The sequence below is a fragment of the Peromyscus eremicus genome, chromosome 13 (genome assembly GCF_949786415.1).
Source record: "Peromyscus eremicus chromosome 13, PerEre_H2_v1, whole genome shotgun sequence".
NCBI lineage: Eukaryota > Metazoa > Chordata > Mammalia > Rodentia > Cricetidae > Peromyscus > Peromyscus eremicus.
The window spans coordinates 61,706,172-61,733,906 of record NC_081429.1 but is presented as its reverse complement, the minus strand read 5'-3'; the positions used below and the strand labels follow the sequence as shown (position 1 = coordinate 61,733,906).

The following is a 27,735-nucleotide window of genomic DNA, read 5'->3' as shown; positions in this document are numbered from 1 at the left end:
TTAAGATTTTTAAAACATTTTATATAGAAATATTTATGAAGATTTTACAACATAGTAAATCATTATGTCATACTGTTGAAAGATGAAGGAAAAGATTAAACTTGGGAACAAAGAAAGTGCTCGTAGCAATGTATTGCAGTCTCCATGAAAGTGCATCAAAAGTTAAGGCAGATTCCCATGTCGGTACTGGCATGTTACAAAATAACTTGCAAAACAGTTTTAAAAATATATACAAAACAGTTTTTCCTTTTATTCTTTTCAGAGATATTGAGAGGGAAACTTTTGTGACTATTTTTTGCTCTAGAATAATGCAGAGATACTGAACACCTAGGCCCACATCAGTAAGAGTAAAACGTTCTATACGAATCCATCAAAGGATTCCCAGTCATTTCCAAGGGTGGGCTGCTTTTCTACATGTAACTTGCCAGGCTTGGCGGCAGCTGTCTCATATACCAAGACAGTCAGTGACCGCTGATGACTGTGACTCTGGTGACATGAGGGCCTCCCCCTTAGGGGTAGTGCTTAACTTTCAGCTTCTACAGCCACACTAGTAACACCGTGTAGGTCCTTCCACACGGCACTAGAAATCTATAGCTTTGCTTATGCATGCCCGCAGCTTGAGAGAGTCATTTTATAAAGAGCTACACACGTGTTACTGTAATATGGTGCCCTGTCTGATAGTCCAAATGCAAAGGTTAAACTATAAACCTTTTCGGACAATTCTGGTTATCTATTTCATTCTCCACATACAATAAATTCCTCAAGTTGAAGGGGCTTAAGAAGGGTAATACTGGTTATTAGACTATAATCTTCAGACACAGAGAAAAGCCTGATTCTGTAACGTGACTGAGGATGATATTACAGATCTAGAAAAGGGAAGTGGGCCAGACTTTACAAGAGTGAGTCTTGGGGAGAAGTGATTGATCTGAATTCTAGTAGAGGCAACAAATATCTGCTGAGGAATAATTTAGCTCACCTGATAGCCACTCTCTGTAAAATTTCATATACCCTTAAGAATAAGGAAACTTCGTTTTACCATTATACACTCTCCATATGTACACCGACCTTTTCTTTCTCTCTTCCTTTTTTTCCCATGTCTAAATGTAAGGGGAAACAACCAGTTCACCTTTGCTGACTTAGTAAGTTAGTGCTCTTAGCCCTCAAGGCACAGCTGTGGTAAAATCAAAAAAATGTGCAGGCGTTTATTGGAATTCTGCAGTACAGAATAAGCACACATGCTCTCCACAATCTAGTAACAGGGGCCGCGGCGACACTATTTTACACAACAGATGTGTTAGGTTGGTTTTCATCTGTAACTTCTTTTTCATCGGGACCACAGACAAAAAGCTGGTTGCCCAGAGTCTTCTGGGCAAATCGGAAATACATAAGATGGCCCATTGCCACAAAGGAGACTGAAATCAATACGAGCAAGCCAAAAGCTTCAGGATTTGGGGCCAAGATGACCATGATGAAATGCAGAAGGTCGAGAAGGTAGTTCATGGAGTTCTGCACGCCATTGATAATGCCTCTTTCAGATTCAATTACGTTTTCTTGCAGCAATTGTGTCACAGTTAAATCAAAGGACCAAAGACCTATATGGTAAAGGATATTTTAAAAAGTTAAGTTTCAGTGTATCATTTAACTTATAGTTACATAGCTTACGTTATTCAGGTGTGGTAATCTATGCAAAACACATTGGAGCTCTACAACCTTTGAATCACCCATAAAAAAATATTAATCACTTTACCTTATATAATTTATTAGTATACATTGGATTATTAATGCCTTCAAGAAATTATTTTTACAGCCATCAGACACAATAAAGCTAAGCTACAAGCTTCCTGTTTTTCTGTGACTATTCAGACTACAGAAGTAAAATGGAATCAGGGGTGCAGAGCCTACAAACTCTAGTTGGAAGTGATCTAATGTGCTGCCATGACTACAGAGCACAGAAACCTTAAATCATTGTTATATTGCTACCTGAGTAGCACAGGGCTCCCAATAAAGCTGTCTCGCCTGAGTATTAATGTCTCTGATAAATAAATGAATTGCTCTGTGTCACAAGATAAACATGGTTTCGTTTCAAGAATGAATGGATTCAGAGGCCATTTACCAGTGCTCCATTAATGATTACTTAGATTCTGCTCTGTAAGATGCTTTTACATTATGTTTCCGGCCAGAAGTATAAAACTCATTTGTACGGCCAAGTATGTATAAATGCATATCAGCTAGAGAGAACTTTTGAAGGGTGCTTCTTACAACCACAATGTCTTCAAAAGAGGAATAATTTAAGGCACTTCCCCAGCACACAGAAGGCCCTGAGTTTGATCCCGAGTAACACACACACACACACATACACACACACACACACACACACACACACACACACACACACACACACAAACACCACAGGAGAGACAGACAGGGAGAGATTAAATATTTAATCCTTAAAAATATTCATTTAAGGATGTACTTCAGAATTGGAGTGCTCACTTAACATATACAAGGTCCTGGGTTCACTCCCAAACACACACACACACAATTTAGAAAAAAAATCCTAAACACTTTATGTACACACATATCTACATATACACATACAGTTTATTAAGTAAATTTTCATGTTTAATGAGTAGATCCTATATATAAACTGTGGGGTTTGCTTAAATTAACATCCATGAAGTATTTCAGGTAATTTATCATTGAATTCTCTGCACTAGCATTCCAAAATGATTTAATTTTTTAATATACGGAAAGAGCGTTCTTACCGATTCTAGCAGCAATGACGCCTGCGAAGAGCAGGCTGACGGAGATTATGGGCTCGGATTTAGTACTCATCTCCTGGACAGTATTAACAATATTAGACACATTGGACATAGGCGTTTCGGTTGAAAAGATGGTCTCGGGTATTTTGGTAGTTGGGGGCACTGGTTCCACCTGCGTAAACCTAGAACGGATATCTTCGAAGGGAGAAACAGAGAGGTCCAAGGGGCTTCCAGGCATGAACACGGAGATCACGCACAAGATCAGACAGGAGAGCTGTGCCAGTCCTGAGAACAGACCGGTCCGAACAAGACCGCATTTTCGGCGCAGCCAAGTGAAAGCCACAGTTCCCATTATTCCAGTTATTGCTGACGCTCCCATCAAAACACTGAGGATGGAGCCACTCAGCCCCTGAGTGTAGGCGTACCCTGTGGTAATGCAATCAAAGCCCAGGACTGTCATGTAGAGGAAAGCCAGGCCCATGCCAGCCAGAAACACCGGCTGGTTATAGTAGGACACCCATCCATCTCGAAAGGTGCGGAAGGGCTCAGCGATCTGGGAAGCACACGTGGGCTCTTGCTCATGTTCAAGTTCGCGGATGTTGGAGTCTTTCTCGCCCATTAGGTGAGTTCCCTCCAGAGATTTTGGCTCAGTATCTGTTAATAAGACACATCGTTATTTTAGGGAAAGAACACGGAGAGTAAAAGCCGACTGTTTTTGGTTTTCTCAGTCCCCTCCTGGGTGGGTCTCCTTGACTACTACATTATAAATATGTCTTCCTTTTACTGCTAATTTAAGAATTACAGCCGTGGAATAATTCCCAAGTACCAGGTTTTGCTTTGAAAATACCCTTGGTCTCTTTTTAAAGCCTCTCTTTCTTTTAGAGATTACACTCTCACTGAAGCAAAGAGCAGGAAATTTCACTAAATAAAGTATAAAAATTAGGTGGGGAAATGTAGTACCTTCTCTAAAGACCTCAGGAGATTTCATTTACCAGAAAAGTAGCCTATGCCTCTCCTGGGAAAATCTGTCTTTCTCTTCACCCCTCCCACTGTTCTCCAAATGGCTATTTTACTCCCTTTAGGGATGCTAAGAAATGCCCATGTTCCCCTGCCTTCCCATTTCTATGACTCAGTTTCCCAGCCACCCTCAATCAGTTGTTCCTCTGTGTCCACTGCCTACAACAAGAAAGGGGGCCAGGGACCTAACCCCAAGTCTTTTTATATCCAACCCACAGTTCTTCCCAGAATCTCAAAAGATGACATATCCAACTCATCCAGGCCTTCCCCGGAAACACAGCCTGAAATCTAAACTAGCATCTGGTCTTCAGCAAAGTCCGAGGTCTGAACTTAGGAGGAAGCTGGTGGTTGTGGTCAGTTACCTTTGGGTGAGTTCAGCTGCTTCAGTTCTGCCTCCTCGACTTTGAGAGCGGCTTTCACAGCCAGTGCAGGGGTTTTCTGGTAAACCTTCCAGAGCAAGAAGTACTCCACACACATGGACACCAAATTCCACCCCGAAATGAAACCACAGCCAATGACCGGGGAGCCGAATGTCATAATCTGGCCAACTGCCATGGGGGCCAGAATGTTGGTCAGCTGGTCAATCCTTCTGATGGTAGCATTCATATCTACAGAGGTATGTGCAAGAGGCAGGGGGATGAGAGCTCAAACCTGTCAAAGAAAGTCTGACCATTGTGACGCCTTGGGCAGCCTTGGTGCAGTGGGAAGGGGCTTGGACCTGCCTAGGCTCAGTGTGCTGGGCTCTGCTGACTCCCCATGGGAAACCTCGATTTGGGGGATGTGGGGATGCGGGGTGGCTTGGGGAAGGGGGCTGGGGGTTGGAGGAGGGAAGGGGGGGGTCTGTGGATAGCATGAGGAGTGAGTAGAAAATTTCTTAATAAAGAAAAATAAAAGAAAATAAAAAGAAAAGAAAACGACCCCTTACTCAAAGTCCAGCAAGTCACCTCAATAAACTCACCAATTCACTAAAAAAAAAAGAAAGAAAGAAAGAAAGAAAGAAAGCCTGACCATTTATGTAATATAAAGCTAAAAGCCAAGAGTATAGATTCCTGAAAGGCTAATTTCTAAAGGCACTCTGTGACCAAAACATTTGCCGTGAAGAAAGAAGTGTTTCCCTCATTTCATGAAGTTAACATCCCTCTAGGAAAAGTCAAAAAATCAATAAGCAATATATAATATACATTACACATCACATATGTATGTAGAAATATGTACGCAAACAAGCATACAAATACTGTAAATAAACATATGACATGTAAAATGTGGCAAAACAAATTCAATGCTTACTTTAACAGAGTAGTTCTCAAACTTCTTAATGCTGTGACCCTTTAATTACAGTTCCTCATGTTATATGTCCCAGCCATAAAATTATTTCGTTGCTACTTCATAATTGTAACTTTGCTACTGTTATGAATTGTAATGTAAATATCTGATATACGACCCACAGGTTGAGAAGCACTTCTTTAAGGGTAGACCATGATGAGTCGGTAGCAGGTTATGACTGATAGAGTACAAGGAAGAAGAGTGGCAGATGGCACTACAAAATGTGTTTTTTTTTATTTTTCTTGAGTTACTAATTACTGAGAAACAGATAACTTCAGAATAATCAGGTTTAGCATAAAAGAAGTAGAATTTGATTTTGGAAATTTTGATTTTGATAGACTTAATAACATTCAGGAGGCTCCATTGAGGCCAACAGCAAAATAAATGAGGTTGAAGATTCAGAAAGAGATATGAGCCAATTATGGAAGTTTGCCAACTTTTAAAACAATGGACTAAGATGGAATCTCAAGGGAGTGTGTCAAGAGCAGACAGGTGACTAAAGTGTTGGGAATGCCAACATTTAGAGGTCAGAAACATGAGTAGAAATCAGCAAAGTGATAAAAACAAGAATGCTGTGTCCTAGAAATCAAAAGGGGAAGGCACTTCCAAGTGGGGGAGGTCACCTGTGCCAATCAAGAAAGTCACGGAGGCAATCAAGAGACGTGAGGCTAAGAGGGGCACTCGATGGGCCACTGAGAACCAGCGGGAACCTCAAAGACAGCAGAGCAGGAGGGGCCCACTCCAGGAAACACTGTCTTCTTATCTTTTCAACAGGGGTCCCTCCAGGGAACAATGTGACTGCTGCCTTCTAGCAAAGTGCAAGGAGTGAAATATAAAAAACCAGCAGTGTGGGAAAGGTGGAAAAGTTCCTGCAGGAAGGAGGGTAAAGCCAGAAAGCAGAGAAGGATTGAGCATCTGTCAGCACGAGAAGATCAGCTCCATGCCCACAGGAACACTGAGCTAAGTCATGTGTTTTCTCCAGTCTTGCTCTACTGTGAAAAGTTGGGTTTATAGGGAGTTCCTGAGCTAGCCCAACAAAAGGAGGAGCCAAGTGAGCCAAGGCTATTCCCTGGGAGGTAAGGATGGCATCATGACTGACCTTAGAATTTAAACAGGGTGAGAGAGGGAGAATGGAAAGGGTTCTCAGGGGTAAAAGGGCAGTGGATTTTGTGGCTTGTATGTACCAGCTGATGTGCAGGGTCCTTGGGAAGTGAAGGACAGATGTAGAGTGGCAGGTTAAGACACAAAGACTGGGATTAAGAGAGGAGGATTTAGGGGTGTCTAAAGTTTGACCCTGGGAATGTACAACAATGTCAAAGATGAAGGAAGGGCAGCTAAGAAAATTATCTACTTTGTCATGCCCTGTAGCACAAAGCAGAGTGAAAATTAATGAGGTAGATCCTTAACAATAATCTGGGTTAGCAGGGAAAAATCAATACATGACTAATGAGCACATTCATGGAAAACTGCCTTTCTCCTTTCCCTCATTCCTTCTAGTCTTCAATGGCCCTCTGATTAGTCCTGTGAGTGTACAATGTGTATACGATAACGGGGGGACTTTGATATTCTTCACCTTTCACTTGAAAGGCAAAGGCAGCATTCATCGATCCTGTGGCAGTGTCTTTTCAGAGGCTCCCCTAACTTCTGTCTACCCGCTGACAAGCTTCCCGTGCACATGAGGATTCAATCCAAGCCACTCAGCAATTTGAATCCAAAAAAATCAAGTAATTCAAGAAATAACAACTGCATCTTAAAATAGCATTACAACAGGACATCTCTTAATTAAATGTTTCTCTTTCCCTAGATGATCAAGAACTTGGGGTTCACAGAGCTTTCAAGACTCCAGATCTATATTTTATACAATACTTATGAAGGCAATAATGCTTTATGTCAAGAAAAAGGTCATGTCAGAAAATAGCTTTTATCTTTCTGGAGCAGAATGAATTAAGCAGTAGTTTTGAAGACCTAACTGTTTTATTGGTAATCGCCTCGAAGAGAGTCAGTCTGCTGAATGTTCAAACATATGCTCTTGGTGAATTTATATTTATTTCCATAAGAACACTCAAATGAGTGTTTACCTCATTCTGGTTTGGTTGTTTGGGCTATAACTATGACGCAGAACGTGGTATGAAATAATTTATTTCACTGTAACAAGGACATGATACCACACAGAAGAATAATTTTTCAAAAGGCACCTGCCAAGCAAATAACAGCCAGCAGCTCATCCACCTAAAATGTGAAACCAACTTTTAACCAATAGAGTTCAGGCATGAAATTTATGTGTCCTACTTTATCAGAGCAAGCCATAGACTTTCCTTCAGAATAACAAGCAAGAAACCCCCGAGAAGCTGTTGCTCCAGCCTTCCCCACGAAGGGGGACAGAGAGATAGATGGATTAGAAAGCCTGGGAAGGGGTAACACAGGCTACACGGACAAGTGAATGTCATAATAAAATATTAAACCTGAAAAATATCTGATTTAGTTCATAGAGTACGCACGTGAAAAACTATGCCTTTGCCGGAGCCCTGTCCCTAACTGTAATCAATGATACAGCCTACAATTTTAAAACTCTCTGGAATCATGAATGCTGGAATAAGGAAATGGGAGCAGCCAGCAACCAACAGATAATCTTACTCTTTATGTACACACACACAAACACACACATACATATACACACAAACACACATACACACACAAACACACACACAAGCACACAAACACACATACACACAAACACACATACACACACAAACACACATACACACACAAACACACACATACGTACACACACACACACACAAACACACAGACACACACAAACACACATACACACACACATACATACACACACACAAATACACATACACACACAGACACACACAAACACACACGCACGCACGCACGCACGCACGCTCAGCCTTACAGCCCAGTCTCCTACTTGGCTTTCTAACATCCTCACAGGAAGCCGAGGGAACAGACTCTACTTCTCTTCTTTTCTATTTTTCTTTAGACATGTCCTTTTTTTCAGACTTGTAAAATTCTGCTTGTAGCAGAAATGACACCTCAAGTCCATGGTCAGACATCTGCTGACCCTCTGAACTAAAGAAGCCTCTGTATACTGTTTCGAAACCTGGTTTTCAGTTAACATCCACTGGGGTTAGATATCAGGAAAGAGAACTTGTAGGTTTCCCTCACTTCTCTGTTATCCGGGCTGGGGGAGCGGGGGAGGGCAGCACTAAGACGTGACTGAGAGAAGAGGTCGGCAGACACCCCGTTTCCCTTCTGAAACTGGAGAAAGCCCACAAGGCTAGGCACCCGGCTGTCTGTTCTAGATTATTCTACCATGCAATAATTGACTAAAAACAGAGGGTCAGTTGAGAAATGGCCCACCATATTTTTACTTGTTCTAAACATTTTCTCACAGATCCACAGAGTTAGGTTGTCTGTGAATATGTACTAGGACCACTTAAAGATTCTGTGTATTTCCCTTTTAACAAAGCTTTTTGTTGTTGTTTATTTGTTTGTTTGAGACAGGGTTTCTCTGTGTTATAGCTCTGGCTGTCCTGGAACTCACTCTGTAGACCAGTCTGGCCTAGGACTCAGAGATCCACCTGCCTCTGCCTCCTGAATGCTGGGATTAAAGGCGTGCGCCACCACCACCTGGCCTTAATAAAGCTATTTTAAGGAATAAAACAATCTTTAATTTTTTTTCTTTCTATTACTTTTTAATTATGTGTTGTGCAGGTATATGCATGTAAAGGCAAGTGCCCACAGAGCCTAGAGGCATCAGACCCTCTGCAGCCAGGGTTTCAGGCGAATGCCTGATGCTGCACTGGGAACAGAATTCCGGTCCTCCAAAAGAGGAGTGTGTGTTCTTAAGGACCAAGCCATGTCTCCAGCTCCCTAAAATAACCTTTAAATTTAATGGACTTTAATAGGGTCAAAATGAGGACAGTTAATAAATTCAGATAAGTGAAAGAAAACAATTTAGAAGACAACTTTTTCTTTCAAATATGTCAGAAAAATACATTTGTGACATATTCTCAAAATATACTCTTTCATATCCTCTGAATGTTAAAACATAGACATATTTTACATGCTTAAAATCGTGCTAAAAAGAGAAAGTTAACAAAAATGGGGTGAAGTCTTAATCTTCTCTTTCAGCATAACAAAAAAGAGATGTGGAATTATTATTAATTTTTTTAAATAAATAAACAGTGAAAGAGGGCTGGAGAAGAAATTCCCACAGAGCACATTCATTGTGCTTGCTTTCATACACAAATCCCAATCCCAGTAGTATTCTCTGGGTTGTAATACTGCTACCAGGAAGTGATGGTTCAGGCAAATTCTTTTTTTTCTAGATCAGGGGTGTCCAACTTTTAAAAATCAGAGCGTGGTATTGTCAGTCACCTACAAATATGTGGGGCCACGTTCATAGCTAGATGAGGATGCGAACAGGCAGGTTGGACAGGCCTGTTCCAGGTCTCCCATAGACTTTGTTCTCTTTCAATTACTGTTTCCTTCCTATCTTCTTTTTGTTTTTTAACCACAAGGTCTAGTCAAACAGAGCCGCTTGCTAACCCCAGCACACACTCTTTGCCTCTGTGTCCTGGCGTAAGCCACTTCAGTCATCAAGAATGGTTTTCTTGTCTGTCGGGATTGTTGGGCAACATGTTTGTGATACTCATTATCTTAATGACCAGCAGAGTCAGTTCAGCTGATCTGTAGCTCTGGGTAGCCTTCCTCCCTTACCTTGTGTAATTATCAATCCAGTTCAAACCTGTGGGCGCTACGGTGAAGAAGGAGAATACCAAGTAAGGCAGGGCACTCTGAGCCTTAGAAGTACTCATGTAACAGGGCATGTTGTCTTGAAAGCACTCTTTGGTCTTTCTTGAGCCACATGTCTTTGTTTCCAACAGACTAAGATGGTCTGTTAAAGAACACATTCTATCTTCCCTTTGAAAATCTATTTCAAAAGCCTTTCATTTTGTAGGATGTGAGATAATGGCTGTTCAAATATTTTTTTTGAAGTGGAAACTAACTTCAAGAATCCCTGTACAACTGTGTTGTTTCCATTTGGTAGAAAGAAACAGTACCAATGGTACAATCCTCAAAATACGTGTAATAATGTCCATATTTATGAGAGTGAAATATCATGTCAGATTGTTATCATCATGACTGAAACTCAGAAACAGCATACTTTAAAAGAAAAAAAGGAAAAGTTCAAGTGAGATATTCTCTTTGCTAGCTTTACAGAGAATGACAGAGCAGTAACTATCCTAAAATTAACTTGCTAACAACTAGATAAATCACTGCACTGTCTGAGGACTGTCTCGGCAACAATACAAAACCCAGTGCATCCCATGGAGTGTTCTTCCCAGATGACCAGTAGTAAAAAGACTTCCCCTCCCACTTACAGCCACGGATTCATTTAGTTGAAAAGGTAATCCAAATTACCTGCTAGTCTGCTTCTGTTTTCTCCAGCCACAACAACAATCCAGTCCCTCTGGATTGTGATTGCAGTAGCAGTACTGGCCAGATTGGCAATGTTTGCAATAGTGATAATCAGGATGTAGCAGGCAGTCTAAGGGATTAGAGCAAAAACCTTGAGTTAACATGCAAGTTCAATTTTTTTTTTACATTTTAGTCTCATTCATAAGAAGTAAATAACTTTCTTATACATGGGAACAGTTAAGTACCAGGAGTCAGAAATTAAAGGGCATGACATTGTTCAGCTCTGCATCATCTATAGTTAATGCAAAAATTATATCAATAATCATCTATGTGCAGTTAAATAAGTATTCATTAAAACTTCATCAAAAGAGGATCAAGATGGCCTGTGGATGTAGAAATCAATATTAAAAGGTTACAGTAGAAAAACCAGAAGCTACACTCCCAGACTATAAAGGGTTTACACTTTCACCACTGTTAGATGTTCAGTCTGTCATCCAGAATCCTGGGGAGCTGAGGCATGGCTCAGTGGTGGAGTGTATACTTAGTACTCACGAGGTCCTGGGCTCCATCCTCAGGACCCTGAAAACAAACAAGTAGCAGGAACCCAGTGGAGAACTTACGAGGACCCATCCGTGATACATGGTCAGGAGCTCATTCTTATGTAAGAAAACCATCATCAGGATGATTCCGCAGAGGATGACGGAGACATTCTGTACCACCAGCGAAGTCTGGGCCACTGTACAGAGCAAAAGCAAAATGTTCAGTGCTCTAGCATCTCTTGAGCAGGATGCTTTCATCCATACAACCGTTGGACTACATGGATGCATATACATAATTACTACAAGACAAAGAAAACCCACCAAGATTAAATTCTGCCTCAGCTAGTTCCTGGACACAGACCTGTGAAATCTGCAAACAAAATAAAGTACTCGTGACTTTCTTCTACTAGTTGAAGTCTTTCACGATAACTGCATTTCATCTAATTTATTTACTAAAAAGTTTACTGCCTTAAACAGAACTATTCTATGGATAAGATCCACCTTTCAACCCTTACCTGATTAAGCTAAAATAAAAACATGTAGGGGGTTAGAAAAGAGGTGAGGAGGAAGTTGTGGAATCCATAACCTCTCACTTACATGGCAAGCTTGATCTAATAAAATAATCTGAACAAACGGAAAATTCACAAACATTTGCCAAGAACCAACAACTAGCAAATTTCTTCTGATTTGTATTTTTTTTTTTTTTTTTTTGGTCATTGTTGTGAAACCCTGAGCTACACCTTCCATCACAGAAAATGCAAGTCCTGTTAGAGACACTCCTTCATGCAGATGAGCAAGGCCAGATAAGAACCCAGTAGTCCTCTCTCCACCACTCTCTAGGCAGATCACCTAGGACAGGATATTTAATACTTCTTATGCCTATGCCTGGTAATTCAACTGTCTGTGGTCTAGACACAGTTATTCTCCCTTGGATCAATACTTAGTTTTCAAACTCCTCTCAGAAGGCAGTCTGAAATAATAATCCAACATAGAAGTCATTCATTCATGCATCTACACACGCATGCAGTCATAGCAAAGAATTAAATACTAACTGCCAATACACCAAGATTGTGTATTGGAGATATGAGCAGATTACCATGACCATTTAAGTACAATACCAGAGGTACCACAAAGTCTCAAAGAACACAGAGGAAGAAATGGTGAGTTCATTGTATAAATATCAGCAAAGATTTTTCATGAAGGGTGACTTGAGAGTTGCTTATACTGCAGACACAGGAGACTCCTATCACACCACAGTCTTCTCTATCCAACTTAGCACTGTCCTAACACATGATTGCAATGCTCAACAATTTCACGGTTAAACAATCCTATGTGTAACATTCTTGTGCACAGCTATAAGAAGAATTTGTTTTTCACTAGCATACAGAATTTTTTTCTATATGTGCTCTGATCTACTCACTCTCAAAACAGAAAAATCTTCATATGAATCATTTAACTAGCAACACCAAATCCTAGAACTTTATAATCCTGTTAACTCTTTATTTAGGAGCAGTCACTGTGAACTGAGCAAAACTAGCTATGCCTTAAAGTTTTCTCAGTGTCTGTCTTCAGGCAGGCATGGCCAGCTCTTTTCATTATTAACTGAGCTTCAAATAATTATCCACATACCTCTTATATTCTATAACTAAATTGCTTAGTTATTTCCAGTCTCTTGTATATAAGGATATATCTTGATACCCTAGAATAAAGGTCATTTTATCATATATGTACAATATATTATAATTTATTCTTTTTCCCTAAAAAAGTATAATTCAACTGTCTGTGGTCTAGATATAGTTATTCTCTCTTGGATCAATACTTAGTTTTCAAATTCCATTGCACACACTTCTGTATGTAACACAGTAAACCAAGGACACATGTTCAAGCTGTACCCAGGAACACCACACTAGAGAGCCTCTAGTGCAATTCCTGGTTAGAGAGGAAGCCAGAGCTAAGCAAACTTTTAATGTTTAACATGATTCCCAGAAAACTGGCTACAGGGTTAATTGTTAACATTTGAAACTGACAAATGGCCAAAAGAAAGAAAAATCTATTAGGTCAACATCCTGACATCCCAACTAGTGCAGTAGCCTCAGGACCCTGAATCCAGGTGTGGCCACCAACCCCTATCCCTCAGCTGTGCTGTGTGAGTCCTCTCTCTGAGTCAGCCACACTGATTTATTCTCTCCATTACACAGGCTGGTCCAAAGAACACAGACTCACCTTTCAGTCTGGCGTTCTTGTCAACCCAGTCACCAATGATGGCTCCCAGGACCAGAACAGAGCCTGCCACCACCAGCCCATAGACAGCTGTCAACAGGAGGCTGTTCCCATAGAGTTCCACCAGAAACACAGACACTGCGAAGTGCCACATCCGATCCCCCTTAGATAAGAGAAAGATGTTTAGTTGAATGTTTTTAGTTTGTAGCCCATTGTACTCAAGAAGTTATTTTCTTATCAAAGGGATACTTTCTGGCTACATCAGATGAGTTTTCAAGTCAATAATTACTAATTGAATACTGGCCTAATGTTAAAACTTCATTCCAGCACAATGGACAAGTCAAGCTTTATTACTAATTGTTTCTAAGCATCAGTTTAACTTAAATGCTAACAGAAGCCAGCTTTTCAATTTAGGAACTGGTAGGAATGGCCTCTGTGGCCTCTGATAATTTTTCATTGATATATTAACAATGTGCTATTCCACAAGTAAATTTATTTCAAATTCTTAAACAGCAGAACAATCAGAAGGAAAAAAAATCAACAAGGGAAACTCTGATCCCATAAGACCAAAGATGCTGAAATAAATATATAAGTAAGCAGTTATTTTAATGTTTTAATACAGATAAGTTTTGAAAAGAGAAAAGGTAGCTGGGTGTAGTGCTGCACACTTTTAATCCCAGCACTCAGAAGGCAGAGGCAGGTGGCTGTGAGTTTGAGGCCAGCCTGGGCTATAGTGTGAGTTCAAGGACAGCCAGGGCAACATAGTAGACCCTGTCTTGAAAAAAACTGAGAGAGAGAGAGAGAGAGAGAGAGAGAGAGAGAGAGAGAGAGAGAGAGAGAGAGAGAGAGCGATATCTTTACTTAGTTCCAGATATAAAAGGAATTTTGCAATTAGTTGGCATAAAATGTGGTATAAGTTTAACAGAAACTTTTAAATTAGTCAGATAGATTAATATATGAGCTATCTAGATTAGACATTTTGTAAGATTATAAGTTCCAGCTCTGACATTTTGGGTTAACATTGAAGAAAGATAACATTTTGTCATAATCATCACTAAATTCCCAGACTGAGTTCCTTACATATTTGACCATGTGTGAAAGAACTTCAACTCTGAGATCTTCCCAAAGTCTGGCAAAATTCTCATGATAAATTTCATATGTTGGAAGAAATTTATTATACTGATAAGTCAGATGCTATTAAATTTTAATAAGACTAAGATAATAACCTAAATACTCAAAATTTAAATTGATTCATGATAACATGAAAAACAAGTCACTCTCAACTAGGGAGCATTCTATTCTTCAGAAATCACTTGCTAATGTTTTCAGAAGCTTTGGCGTATCACAACCTCCATGCCTGAAGGGAGCCTGAGGTTTGTAAATACTGCTGGCATCCATCAGTCCACCAGAAAGTATTTCCTGACCCCAAACATTAGCAATGCAGAGGTAGAGAAGTCTTTGTGCAAAGAATGATACAGTTTCCAATCATAACCCAAAATGAACACAAGATTTAGAGCTTGGAGAATGAAGTTGAAATTGCTCTGGCTATCCTAATTTCCAAAAAGCTTAATTTTAAGAAGTGGCAAATTGTGTACTTATAAAAATCCCAAGGCCTGGGTAACACTAAGTAACTACTGGCTAAGTGCTCACCCAGTCCTTTCATGCTTCCATTTTCTGCCTCCCCGCGATGTGCTCTCAACATACTTTGATATTTGTTTACATGCCTACCTACCCACGCTGGATCTGAGAATAAGTAACCACAGCCATATTAATCTACTTAATAAATGCCTACAGAGTGGTTTCTGCTGCGTGCCCCACGCTCCTGTGGGCCTCACAGCTTCAGCAGTGCACCCGGGCCATTTTTCATGTTGCGGGCATTCCGGTGTACCAAGATGAGGGCAAACTTAGCACAGGATAAGTGGTAACAAACGCTATGAGGAAAAGGAGCACCGGAGGGGCAGGCAGACGGCACTCCACAGAGGCCTCTGTGAGCAGAGGTAGGCCCCTGAGAGACACAGACCACCTGGGCTTAAATGGAAGCAGTCGTGAAAGAGACACAATGCACTCCTCCTTTTCACTGCTCTCTTTACATGGCTCTTTTTGTTGTTACTTCTCTAAAGCCCTTCCTAAATTGTGTTAAAAACTCCTAAACAAAAGCATCTACTTTTTACCTGTTTTGTACTCCAATGGTAGCATGAAATGTATTGACCCATTAGTAGAAATGAAGTCAGAAATAAAAAAAAACTTACAAATCCACACAATCCTAACCTCAGAGAACCTTCTGCCCAAATGTCCCTATATCCAATGTCTAAGGAATCACAACAATTCAGCCGTGTTGGCGTGTGTGTGTGTGTGTGTGTGTGTGTGTGTGTGTGTGTGTGTGTATACATATATGCACAAGAGACAAAGCACAAAAACAAAATTACCTACTTGGAGCTTCCCTCTTTTGCACTTTGCAGTGAGGACTTAGCACTAACCCTTACATGGCTTCAGTCATGACTTTTCATCTTTCCTTCTCCCAAGGACTTGCCCATTTGTTCGGTTCACTATGAGGTTAGAACAAGCATCTTTCACCTTTCTTTAGGAACTTGCTTTCAATTTTCTTGACAAAAGTCTTTTTTCAATACAAAAAAAAAGAAAAAAAGAAACCCCCTGGGACACCCATATCTCCTCTCATGGTCTGGCCAGTCTGACACCCGAAGGTCATATGAGCCTTGAAGTTAATCAGTGTTTAGAAAAGAGGCACCTAGTTCTCTCAGAGGACTCCAGACACTCTTCCATCACTGGTCCTTTTAATGCTTAATATTATTGAATTAAATTGGAAAAACATCAGCTAAAAAAACACAAGCCAATTCCACTTTTTTATACATATATTTGCAAAGTCATCCCTGTGTAAGCATTCAAAAACACAGGAGGTTAGCTTCTCTAAGAAGTTATCTGCAACTGCTGTTTCTCAGAGAGCCAACAACCCAACTTAACCATTTCCCTAGGACATAGATTTCCTCATATGATGGTTTCCATTCATGTCTTACAGGTAAGTCAATAAAAAGAAATTATCACTTCAAAATATACTCTTGAAATTCTTTTTCCTTATTTATAATGCACGAAATATGTTTAGAGTTATAACTTTTAAGCAGTAAAAACAAATGTTTAACCTTAAAGTTGTAATAATCATCCATTGAAGACATCCAGCTCTCTTTTGAGTATTTGGGGAATTGATAAAGGAATCCAGACTAGCAAAAACACAGGGATTCTCCCAAAACCACATAGGAAGGAATGGGAGAATTGTGAATTCATCACTAATTTTCACTGAGTGGTGGTTTTTAACACAGCTTACACTATCCACATATTAAGTAGCCACAGATAACCATTTTGAAGATCAGAATTTTTATAATTTAGATATTTGATCTTGGCTTAAACTAATCTTACAATATTACTGTTGCACTAATACACTGGTATTCGTCAGTATATCATTCTATTCTATTTTCATGATGCAGGCATGCTGGAGCCAGACTTTAACAAGAGAAGAAAACAGATAAGTTTCTCTTCTTCTTCTTCTTCTCCTCCTCCTTCTTCTTCAAAGATTTATTTATTTTTATTTTATGTGCATTGGTGTTTTGCCTACATGTATGTCTGGGAAAGTACCAGATCTCCTGAAATTGGAGCTATACACAGTTGTGAGCTGCCATGTGGATGCTAGGAATTGAACCCAGGTCCTCTGAAAGAGCAGTCAGTGCTCTTAACCGCTGAGCCATCTCTCCAGCCCCCAGATAAGTTTCTTAATGTGAAAAAAAGAAGGCCCATGAGATACCTTTCCAGTATAGGAGGGGGTATTAGAATTTATCAACCCTAGTAACTATACACATTTTCCTGTCCTTGTCAATTACACAAGTTGGATAGTTGTCCATCTCTGTAGAGTATTAGAATATCACCATTAAGTTACATTTACTGACATGCGGGACCCAGAGAGAAACTCTCCAGCTACACTCATGGAAAATATCTTTAAAAAAAACTATTTCTGTTGAAAACATGTGTCTAAGAACAATTTATTTCCTTAACTGAACAACAAAACTGGAATTTTGCTTAATACAACTGTCTCCAATGAAAGTAAACAAGAACTTGCGCAACCATGCTCCAAGAATCAGTGTACATTCTCACTTACCCAAGTGGAGAGAGAGTGCCCAAGGTAGAGAAGGAATTTTGCCGAGGTCAGGTAGTTTGCCAAGGACCCTACAAAGGCACAGAAAGCAAATTACAAGCATGTCTAATCACACCAGTGCGCTCAGGTTAGGGTTTGCTTTGGGCATAATGATGTGTGATTTTTATCAGGTCACCTTCAGATTGATGCTTCAGTTTACTTCATACCATCCACTTAGGTTCAGCGTGGCCTCTTGGTCAATAACCGCCCAACTTGATGCACAGTGAAGAAACCTCTGTTTCAACATTCTTTAACTTTGGTGCGGTTTGTTTTTGTTTTTGAGTGCAAGGAATTCCACACTGCCCGGCTTAGTCTACCCTTGCCTATACGCAAGCTTTTTTTTAAAATCAAACTTTGAATTTACATTCTTCTTGAGCCTCCGTCAAAGCAGAAGTCAACTCCCACGGAACTGCGTCCCCCTGTCCCACCTGCAATCCCACCACTTGATGCGTTTGACTACGCAACTCACCGCAGCATCCTTCCTGGCGGCTCTGATCGCTTGCCTTGGTCATGACACCAGGCGCTCTCCCCTTGCTTGTTCTGATGTTGGTTGCTGTAGCTGCTCTTGCCCAGGGGCTTGTTCACAGGAGTGCAAGGAACCGGAGATAGCACCGCTAAAAGCACAACAGCCTTGTGCCTGCCCAAGACCCCAAAGGACAACTAGGACAAAGAATAACAGCAAAGCTGCCACCGGAGTCTCTTTCTGTCTTCTTTCCAAACTTAGCTAACACTGTAGCTGAAGTTGGAAAGTCAAAGCCTTATGGAAGCGGGTTGGAGGATCCACGGGCCGCGGGAGAGACCCTGAGCCTGCTCTCGCCGCCGCCGCCGCCGCCGCGCCGTGGGCCGGGCCGCCACTTATAGGCAGGCGGGGGCGGAGCTCGCCAGCGCCGGGGACGCCCCTCCCAGCAGGACACCCGGGTCAGGGCGAGCTGCGCTGCCGTCCCCTGGTGCCGGCCGCCCTCCCAGGAGTCTCCCCACCCCGGCGGCGCGAACCACCTGCGCATTGGCTGGGCCACCCGCAGGAGAAACCCGAGAAGAGGTCGGGTGTCCCGCACTGTAGGAAGGGGCCTGCCTGTGCGTGGACCACGAGGGGACACCCTGGGGACAAAGAGCCAATTGGCAGGTGCTAGAGGCAAGGACTTGCTCTGGCCACCGGATTGCCAGACAGTCCCTAAGCAAAGCTCAGCGGGAGCTGGAGCGGAAAGAAAGAGCCTCCCACCCCAGCTACATTTTGGAATGCAGGTAGCTAAGTAAATACAAGTCGTGTCACAGAGGCAACCTTCCCGGCCTCTGCGTCCGGCCTGCCTACGGCGCAGAATGTTTTCCTTCCCCGGACTGCAGAGAGGGACTTCTCTCACAGCAGTGGAATCAAAGCGCAGGAAGGGGATTCAAAGATCAGAGTGCAGCCGCTCCACAACCCGGTCAGTGAACGCAGGCCTCCCAGCAGAGACTCGGGGCTGCCCTCTGTCCTGCAGGCGCAGCCAGGAGACGGCATCCTTCACTGTCCTTTCCCTCCGAGCTCTCAACCCGCCACACCTGCCTCCTCTGCTACTCCACAGGCCCCAGAATCTGACAGGAGGTTACCAGGAATACCGGTTATCCCAGTTGGGACCATGGGTCTGGGCCAGTACGGACAAGGCCGTCTGGTAGCCTCCTGAAGGAATGGGTGAATATAACTACAGCAAAATGCACCAGGTGCAAGCCTCTAGTGACCTCAGTTTATCCCCAGGGCATACCTGCTCCTTGTGCTAGCCTGTCACTTACCTCTGTCAATCTCGTCAACACTTTAAGAGTGATCCTCAACATTGAAACGCCAACCAGCTTGCACACTCCGAGCACCGGCAGAATGACACCTGCTAATGAAGAGAGCCACTCATGAGCACAGGCCTTGTATCTGGACTCTCTATCAGAAGCCCCAAAGGTCTTTGCGGGCGGGGTGCTTTTGGATTCGTTGGATGAGGTCTGCAGAGCAGAGATAGGGGATTCACAGTTTACTGCTCTTAACAGCTTTTTTGTGCTTTGCAAACCCCTCTCTTTCCTTTCACACAAAACTTTTAAGTTCTTTCTCCTCTCTCAGAGGTTTGGTTATGTCTGCTGAAATTGTAAAATGGGGTGGTATATCCAAATGTCTTTTGAAGAAAACCTGAAGTGTGCTTACATGAGACACTTAGGATGGCGGCATCCAGCAAATTGTGACACAATTTCCTATTTTCTGAATTTTGTTGATCTTCAAGCAAAATACAAACTATCTTGGTTCCTTGCACATATGTCACTGTGTGCCAGTAACAGGGACCTCTGTGTCCTTCCCATTAATTGATGTGAGCCTTAAGGGTGTGCATTGAGCTGTCCCCACCCTCCAGGCAGCTAAACTTTCAGTCAGTGGAGAAGTCTACACTGCAGACTCCCAGAAACAGCTGAGTCGACGCCGCCGGGTGCCTCAGAGGGTGACATGGAACTTCTGTTTCCCTTGTCACCAAGGAGTCCCCAGAAGCCAAAACTAGGGGAGAGGTGAGCAGGCCAGATGGAGCCTACCGTGAAGCAAACAGGAAAGAAAATAAGTAAGATCCATAGACAGCAAAAGCAGTGTGATATTTGAGCATTGGCCAGGGTTCCTAAATCCTGGCCAAGTCGGCGAGAATGACTAGTTAAGAGTGTGGTTTTGGAGCTCAAGACATGGAAGGAGATAAAAAAGAAAACAGAGTGAAAACTCTCAAAACACTTGCAATATACACAGTGACAGAGTTTCCTGGCCTTGACATTCTGGATCACAAAGCTTCAGTCACAAGACATCACCAGCTCTTCCTCCTTCCAAAGACACATTTGACTGGTGGAAAAGTACAATTTCATCCAAAATGAATTTTTCTCTCGGAACAGAATCTATAACTTTCTTGTCAACTTAATCATAACTAAAAGAGCCATGCATGCTTTAAACCAGTTTTCAAAAACGAAAAATAGGTACCCAAAAGACTATTTCTCAATTCATTTTCAGCATTTTATTGATGAGATGGAATCTAAGTTACTCATACCAGTTTTGAACTCACAATCCTCCTGCCTCAGCCTCTCTAGTGATGGAATGATAGGCATGTATCATTATTGAGCTATTCCAAAGTTTGTCAGTTCCCAAGACAATCTTTCAAATACTCCAGCCAGAATAAAATGTACTCTTACTGGAAGTTGTTAGCAAATATTTATGATTGAGAAATAAAAGGAGTCTTTATTCTTTTACTTCCAAGTTGCGTTTTTACTTACCTCCAGGGCCCTCAGTTGCCTCTGCTGTATCTGACGCTGTCCAGAACAACAACAGCCCAGGGATTGATCACCACTCCCCTGCCCTGAAGAGAAGTGAAAAGGAAAAAACACAGTGGGGTTATCACCAGCTGTTACAGGAAGGCCTCAGATCTGAGGACACAGCTCCCATTGGATACAGAGCTACCACTGTAAAGCCGAGTTTCTGTCCAAGCGCCTTTATCGGTATTGGCATTTCTGTTACATTCAAACGGAGTAGATGATTCATAAATTTAAGTTCAGGTTCTTACTTCACATCATAGACCATTAACAGGCAGATAGGCTTGCTCACAGGTCTTCATTTTGGTTGAGTATCCCAAATGGATTTGACCTTGACAAGATTTCCATAAATGCATTCTGACCTCCCCTCCCTTCTCCTCTTCTGTTCTCTCTTCTCTCTCCTTCTCATACATTTCTACCTTTAAAAAATGAATGCAGAGTATTCCAAAATTATATATATAATATATATAAAACATATATCATATACATACATATATATATGGCAAATCCATAAATACAAAGTGCATAGTTGTCTTCAGGGCAGGAAGAATAGATAGTGCCATCTTCATGGCACGGGGTATCTTTTTGAGATGATAGAAGTCTTGACGGTGGTAACGGTACAACACTGTGAATTTATCCAAAGTGTTAAAACTATATATTTTAGAATGATATAAATGCGTGAATTTTATATTATGTGAATTTTACCTCATGCTTCAAAAAAATATATCTTAAAAGGGAAGTTTGCCATATTCCCATATTAGTGTGGATTGGGATTAATGTAGGTCAAATATGTAGAAAGAACAGAAATCAAATCTTGCCCATCATGTTGGAAACTAAAACAGAGAACTATGTTAATTGTTTAATTGTCTCCATATGTAGCCAGAAAATAAATATGAATTTCGCTGAATAAATATTTTGGCCTCTCAACTTTTTCCATAGTCTTTCCTTTTGTTTTCTAACCAAACTCCGTTACAATACAAAGTCCATTCCATTGTTACTTGTTTTCAAATAAAGCCAAAGATGGATGTTTACTGACCACAATCCTAGAGACAGCTTTCAGCCTTGCCATCCTAAGGCTCTATAAAAAGAACTCAGTTCTCTGTTACTTGGTCATGTTCATGTGATTTGTTGTCTTTTTCTGTTTCTCAGTTGCTTGCATCCCTCACAGAAGAGAGCACATAAATCTCAGCTCTCTTGGGAAACTTCATCCTTCCAAACAGTTCTCAGTGTACACACCTACCCAAGTCACCTGCTTCAGACACTCCAGATGGCATACCTGCTTCTAAGAAACAACTTGGAGCTAATTCCCACTTTGCTGGCCATGAATTTCTAGTCAAAGAGTTTGCATTCTGGGCTAAAGGCAAAAATGTTCCATTTAGGACAGAGTTCCCAGGTCCAACGCAGTACTGACTGACTGATGTGTGTCCTCAAGGCCTTCCCTGGAATGTGCACTATACCTGCTCTTTATTTTGTTTGGTTTATTTTATTTCAGAAAACAGTACTGCTGATTTTTTTTAACCAAGTCTCATAAAATGACTAATTATCATTACATGTCGACAAAGGACTGTACCATATTAAAGGTAATGACGTTCCCCAGCTGTGAAATGCTTCGGCAATTCCCTAATCTTAGATCCTTGAGTTGTGCTTACACAGACATTAGGGTGGTTAAAGATCTTTAAGGAGAAAACAAAAAGACCTTTACACATGATCTGGACAAAGCCCTCTAGTCCCACACAATTTGAAATCACTGACTTATCCCAACATTTCGAAAGAAAGCCTCTCCCAAGAATGCCCATCAGAAACACTTCATTAGTGTTATCTGCACTGAGCTGCACGTATAACAAAAGGCACCTTCCCCTTAGAGCACAGCACAAGTGGCAGGTCCAAGACCAGACTCTTATCAGATATTACCATCTCGGTTCCTCTTCACAACACCCTGTGAAGTAATCCTGTCCTTATTCCAGCTGCAAATAGAAGCTGAACAACTCCCTCGAGGTCACTCAGGTAAAGAACCAAGAGGAACTGATACAAGGCCAGGGCTCTCTGCTTTCTCACCCCTTCTCATCAACTAACAAGAGTGGGATGAAACAGGTCGGGTAATAAGCCTAAATAAGTCCATCAAGCCACGACTAAAAATACCAGGAAATCAGGCAAAGACGGATCTTGAAGGGAACAGCTTTGACAGTTGAGGGACAGCAAAAAAAAACATAGTGAAAGAAAAAGCCCTGCTGCTGGGATAAAACAATGCAGGCCTCCTTGTGGGGCAGAGACTTTTGACACTAGGAGCTGCTGGAGAGCTTCTTCATGGACCCTGCGGCCCCCATGCAGATGACAGGTCACTCTCTCCTTAGCTTCTGTGTCTATAACATGGGTGAAATCACACGGCGAAAACCTGAGGTTTGTTTGGAGGTTTTGAGTTTGGGGGGTTTTATGTTTTCGTTCTTGTTTGTTTGTTTGTTTGTTTGTTTGTTTTTGAGACAGGGTTTCTGTGTAGCCTTGGCCCTGGCTGTTCTAGAATTCGTTCTAGTGACCAGGCTGATCTCAGACTCTGAGATCCACCTTTGCCTCCCAGTGCTGGGATTAAAGGCTACCACCACTGCTCAGCATGAGGTTTCTATTTTTTTAATACAGAGAAACTGAGATGTTTGAGGAAATTCCAATTTTATTTTATACTGTTTGCTTCTTCTGTGTTTTATGACAAGTATTAGAAGATGTAGGAGTTGGAGCTTGATTAAAAATATTTTTGAAATAGTCTAAATTCCAGGATTTCTTGGCACTGAGGTAGGAATTAAATAGAATCTTTAAAGGGGGCATGGTAAGTATAGATTATGTAATATTGTGACAGTTCTTTTTAAACTGTCAATAAAAGTGTAGATATAGACTTATTATGTTTAGAAGATGGACTTTTCCATGGTACAATAGAAATGTATCTTTGAGGATAATTTTTCATATTTAGGAAATGATTTACTGAGAAATTTACATAGTTCTTTTTCATTGTAATGTTTTTGTGTTTTCTCACTTCTTTTCTTTTCTTTATTAAGAATTTTTCTACTCACTCTACATACCACCCACAGATTCCTCCCTCCTCCCTCCTCCTATCTCCTAGCTCTCCCTCCCAAGCCACCCCACATTCCCACATCCCCCAAATCAAGGTCTCCCATGGAGAGTCAGCAGAGCCCAGCACACTGAGCCTAGGCAGGTCCAAGCTGCTTCCTACTGTACCAAGGCTGTGCAAGGTGTCACACCACAGGCACTGGATTCCCAGAAGCCTGCCCATGCACCAAGGATGGATCCCAATCCCCCTGCCTGGGTGTTCCCCAAACAGTTCGAGTCAAACAAAGGCCTTCCATATCCAGAGGGCCTAGTCCAGTCCCCTGGGGCTTCACAGCCACTAGTCTACAGTTCATGGGCTTCCACCAGTGTGGCCCGTCATCTCTGCACTTCTTCCTGGTAATAACTATTCAAGAAGCTCTTTTATTGTGGATATCACTGTAGCTGGAGAATTTTCCTCCAGCTCCCATCGCCAAGTCCCGCCAGTCTCGGAGCCCACTTATAAAATAAACACACAGACTCTTACATTATTTAAACTGCTTGGCCATTAGCTCAGGCCTATCATTGTCTAGCTCTCACTCTTATATTCAGCCCATTTCTATTAATCTTTACTTTGCCACGTGGCTTGTGGCTTACCGGTACTTTACATCTTCCTTCTCTTGGTGGTGGCTCCAGCCGGTCCCTCTTTCCTTCCTCCTTCCTCAATTCTCCTCTCTCCTTGTCACGCCTATACTTCCTGCCTGGTCACTGGCCAATCAGTGCTTTATTTATATAGAGCGATATCCACAGCATATCACACATCAAATTAGTCCCAGAGGCTCTGTTGTACACACACACACACACACACACACACACACACACACACACACACACGCACACACACTCTCACACACATACTGTGTGTGCATGTGTCCCTCTGGTGGTAGGGAAGATTTTGTATTGAAGCTGGAAGGAAGGGTACTTGGATTTGAACTGACTTGAGGAGAATTTAGAAAGCTGAAGATGAAAGGAGCCAGTGTGGACTTTCAGCAAGGATAGTGAGCGTGGCGTGGCCAAGCTTCAGGTCAGGAACCAGGAAACAGAATTCCATCTTGACTGAAAAGAGCTTTTGTGTCTCTGGGAAACTTGTTTAGATACAGCTACTTTGTGTGTAAATGAAGGAATTAGCTGAATTCTGATATGAAATTCATTGAAATTTGATATTAATCATGACTCAGTAGTACAGTGATACTTATTTTACTTATAGTATTTTCTATATAATAAGTACATATTAACTCTCTTTTTGTGTGTTTTGTTTTGTTTTTTTGAGACAGGGTTTCTCTGTGTAGCCCTGCCTGTCTTAGTCCTGTCTCTGTAGACTAGGCTGGCCTTAAACTCAGAAATCCGCCTGCCTCTGCCTCCCTATAGTGAACACATAGCACTTTTAGAACTAAAACAAAGAGATTAATTTAAACTTACTGGGTCTTATTTGTATATTATTTATGCTCAATTCTACATTTTCTTCATAAAACACTAATTAAACTTTAAAATAAAGCTCAATGTTGCAATAATAAATTTGAAAGAACTTTAATATGTCAGCATTCTTTTAAATACTTTTTTAATAATTTATTTATTATTTTTATTTACCTTGGTGTTTGGCCTGCATGTATGTCTGTGTGACAGTTTCAGATCTTGGAGTTACAGACAGTTGTGAGCTGCCATGTAGGTGCTGGGAATTGAACCTGGGGCCTCTGGAAGATCAGTGTGCTTAACTGCTGAGCCATAGCTCCAGTTCCTTGGGTCAGCATTCTTTTACTTAAGAGGAAAATGGGTAATGGTTCAGCGTTTTTGGTTTTTTTTACTTAAGTTGGTTTTGATATTATACCTGTGGGGAAATTTAAGGCATCCATGAAGGTGGCTTAGAACCTTTATTTATTTGTAAAGTATCCATCTACCTATCAGGTCCAAATAGTCATAATCTGAGACAATACGGTCACCGAGAGTGAGATAACGCTCTTAGGGCTTCTGCACTTACACTGATTGCTTTTGAATTGTTTAATCTGATGTTGTCTTTAAAGTGAGAACAGAGATTGGAGAATTTTCCACCTGGACAACATCTCATATGGAGAGGACACCTACAGAGAGGCCCAAAAGACGTGAAGTGTGTTGGCATGGTTGATTCGGAAGCATTTCTTGAGTTACCAGCCCCGAAGAGAATGCACTTAGCTTGCGTTTGACTCAGGAAGTCAATCTACATTCGACTTCAACTTCCTCGGGGATTATTTTCTGAGGTTTACCTGATCCTCCATCAGCTCCTTCCCCGTCCATCCACATCCTTTCCTTCTGATAGATACAATGACTAGTTACCAAGCTGTGGCAGGCTCAGCATCCCATTTCTTGTGGTCCCGAGATGAGCTTTTTGTATAACTGCTTATATTCTCCTCAGCATTAAGATACATTTGTCCTTTGGAGATAAAAAATAATAATAATAATGCAATCCTAAGGAGTCACAGTAGAAAACATTAATGTTTTGACTAATTTAAAATAGCAAATGAAAAATACCTACACTATAATTTTCGGCTTATGAGGATGTAAGGTATCATTATAGGAGTTTAGTTGTTTCTTCTTAGTACCAATTACTTTAGACATGTCTAATTTGTTTTCCTCTTTTACATCCACACCATTGCCTTTAAAGTAAATGTGAGTCGGAGAAGAGGGATGACTAACTATGTGTCAGCTCCTCGCAGGGCAGATCATCCAGGCTAAGGTTGAGAGTCAGGTGAAGTGGGTTAGTAAAGGCTCCTATTCATGTCTCAGGCGTCCCTTTTACGCAGCTTCAAAAACAGCCTCCTTTTACAAGCTGCGGACCAACTCAAACAAGACTATAATGATAGCAAATTAAATGTATTCTTTCTCCAATTATGCACTTATACTGAGCTGGCGATAGATTTGGGAAATAATCTCTTACTGAAATGAACCACATTAAATTGGTTTCTCTTTATTAGATTGTGCAATGGCCCAGGCAAAAATCTATCACCTTTTCTCTTTGCAGATCATACGTGTGACAACTCTTCCGTTTTCTCTCGTTCACAGGTTTAAGAGACTGCCCAGCTCCCCAAGGCCATAAGTCTCAAACTGCCTCACAGACTGTACTAGCATGTAAAAGCATCAGGACACCAACGTCCCAGAAACCCTAAGTATACCACATGTCTAAGTAGCTAGTGTTTTCATATAGACCAAAATAGCAAAGGCTTCCAAGTCTGACTCAAGAATATCTGTACAAAGACAGTTTGACTATAAGACTACATAAAACTCCAGTCACAGGTACAAATGAACACTACAATACACACAGGATCGGGAACCATTTTAGAGGTATATTACTGGTCTGAATATCTCTCTGGTAAACTTCTTTTTATATGTATGTCCATACTAACTCTGAGAGAAAATACTCACCAAACAGTGTGACTCTGTTGTCTCCCAAATCAAGGAAACTGCTCCATTGGAATCCAGTGGCTGTGAAATTAGAGAGGGGGTGGCCAAATTTTAGGAAGAATAAGAACAGGATTGTAGAGCTTTAGGGCATATCTTTTCAGGTGATGGAAATCTAATATCAAAAGTACAAAACCAGTCTGTTACATAACGGGAGTCTCAGATGAAAATTCCCCCCAAAGACGGGACTTGATCCCAGTCATGCATCATGAATGTTTAAAATTTGGACAAACATTTTCTGTTCCCAATAGTAGCTATGCCTCTAAATGTATCTTTATTTGTAGCTTACTAAAGATATTCCTGCATTAGAAATAGAGATATCAAACAAATGTATTCATCTCATTTCTCCTTTTTAAAAAACAGCTAGCAAAACATTAGGCAAGGTGTGCATGATTGTACTCACAGCTATATGGGAGGC

The 27,735-nt window shown here is 41.3% G+C and overlaps 1 protein-coding gene and 1 long non-coding RNA gene across 3 annotated transcripts; one reads left to right on the top strand and one right to left on the bottom strand.

The window, feature by feature from the left end:
• Window positions 1-27,445, bottom strand: Slc40a1 (solute carrier family 40 member 1). The gene is made up of 12 exons (XM_059278293.1): window positions 27,282-27,445; window positions 26,126-26,292; window positions 20,763-20,845; window positions 19,278-19,369; window positions 17,983-18,173; window positions 17,478-17,545; window positions 13,319-13,478; window positions 11,177-11,292; window positions 10,560-10,686; window positions 4,142-4,387; window positions 2,766-3,416; window positions 1-1,592 (listed from the first exon to the last, which is right to left on the bottom strand). The coding sequence occupies exons 5-12, from the start codon at window positions 18,023-18,025 to the stop codon at window positions 1,279-1,281; spliced, it is 1,725 nt and encodes a 574-aa protein (XP_059134276.1). The 5' UTR covers window positions 18,026-18,173; window positions 19,278-19,369; window positions 20,763-20,845; window positions 26,126-26,292; window positions 27,282-27,445; the 3' UTR covers window positions 1-1,278.
• Window positions 2,852-7,566, top strand: LOC131923302 (uncharacterized). 2 transcript variants are annotated; one of them, XR_009382568.1, is made up of 3 exons: window positions 2,852-3,384; window positions 5,877-6,178; window positions 6,907-7,566. It is a non-coding gene; the product is annotated as an uncharacterized LOC131923302 (long non-coding RNA). The 2 variants fall into 2 exon arrangements; XR_009382569.1 differs by lacking the exon at window positions 2,852-3,384 and adding an exon at window positions 4,009-4,395.
• Window positions 27,446-27,735: the final 290 nt, after the last annotated feature.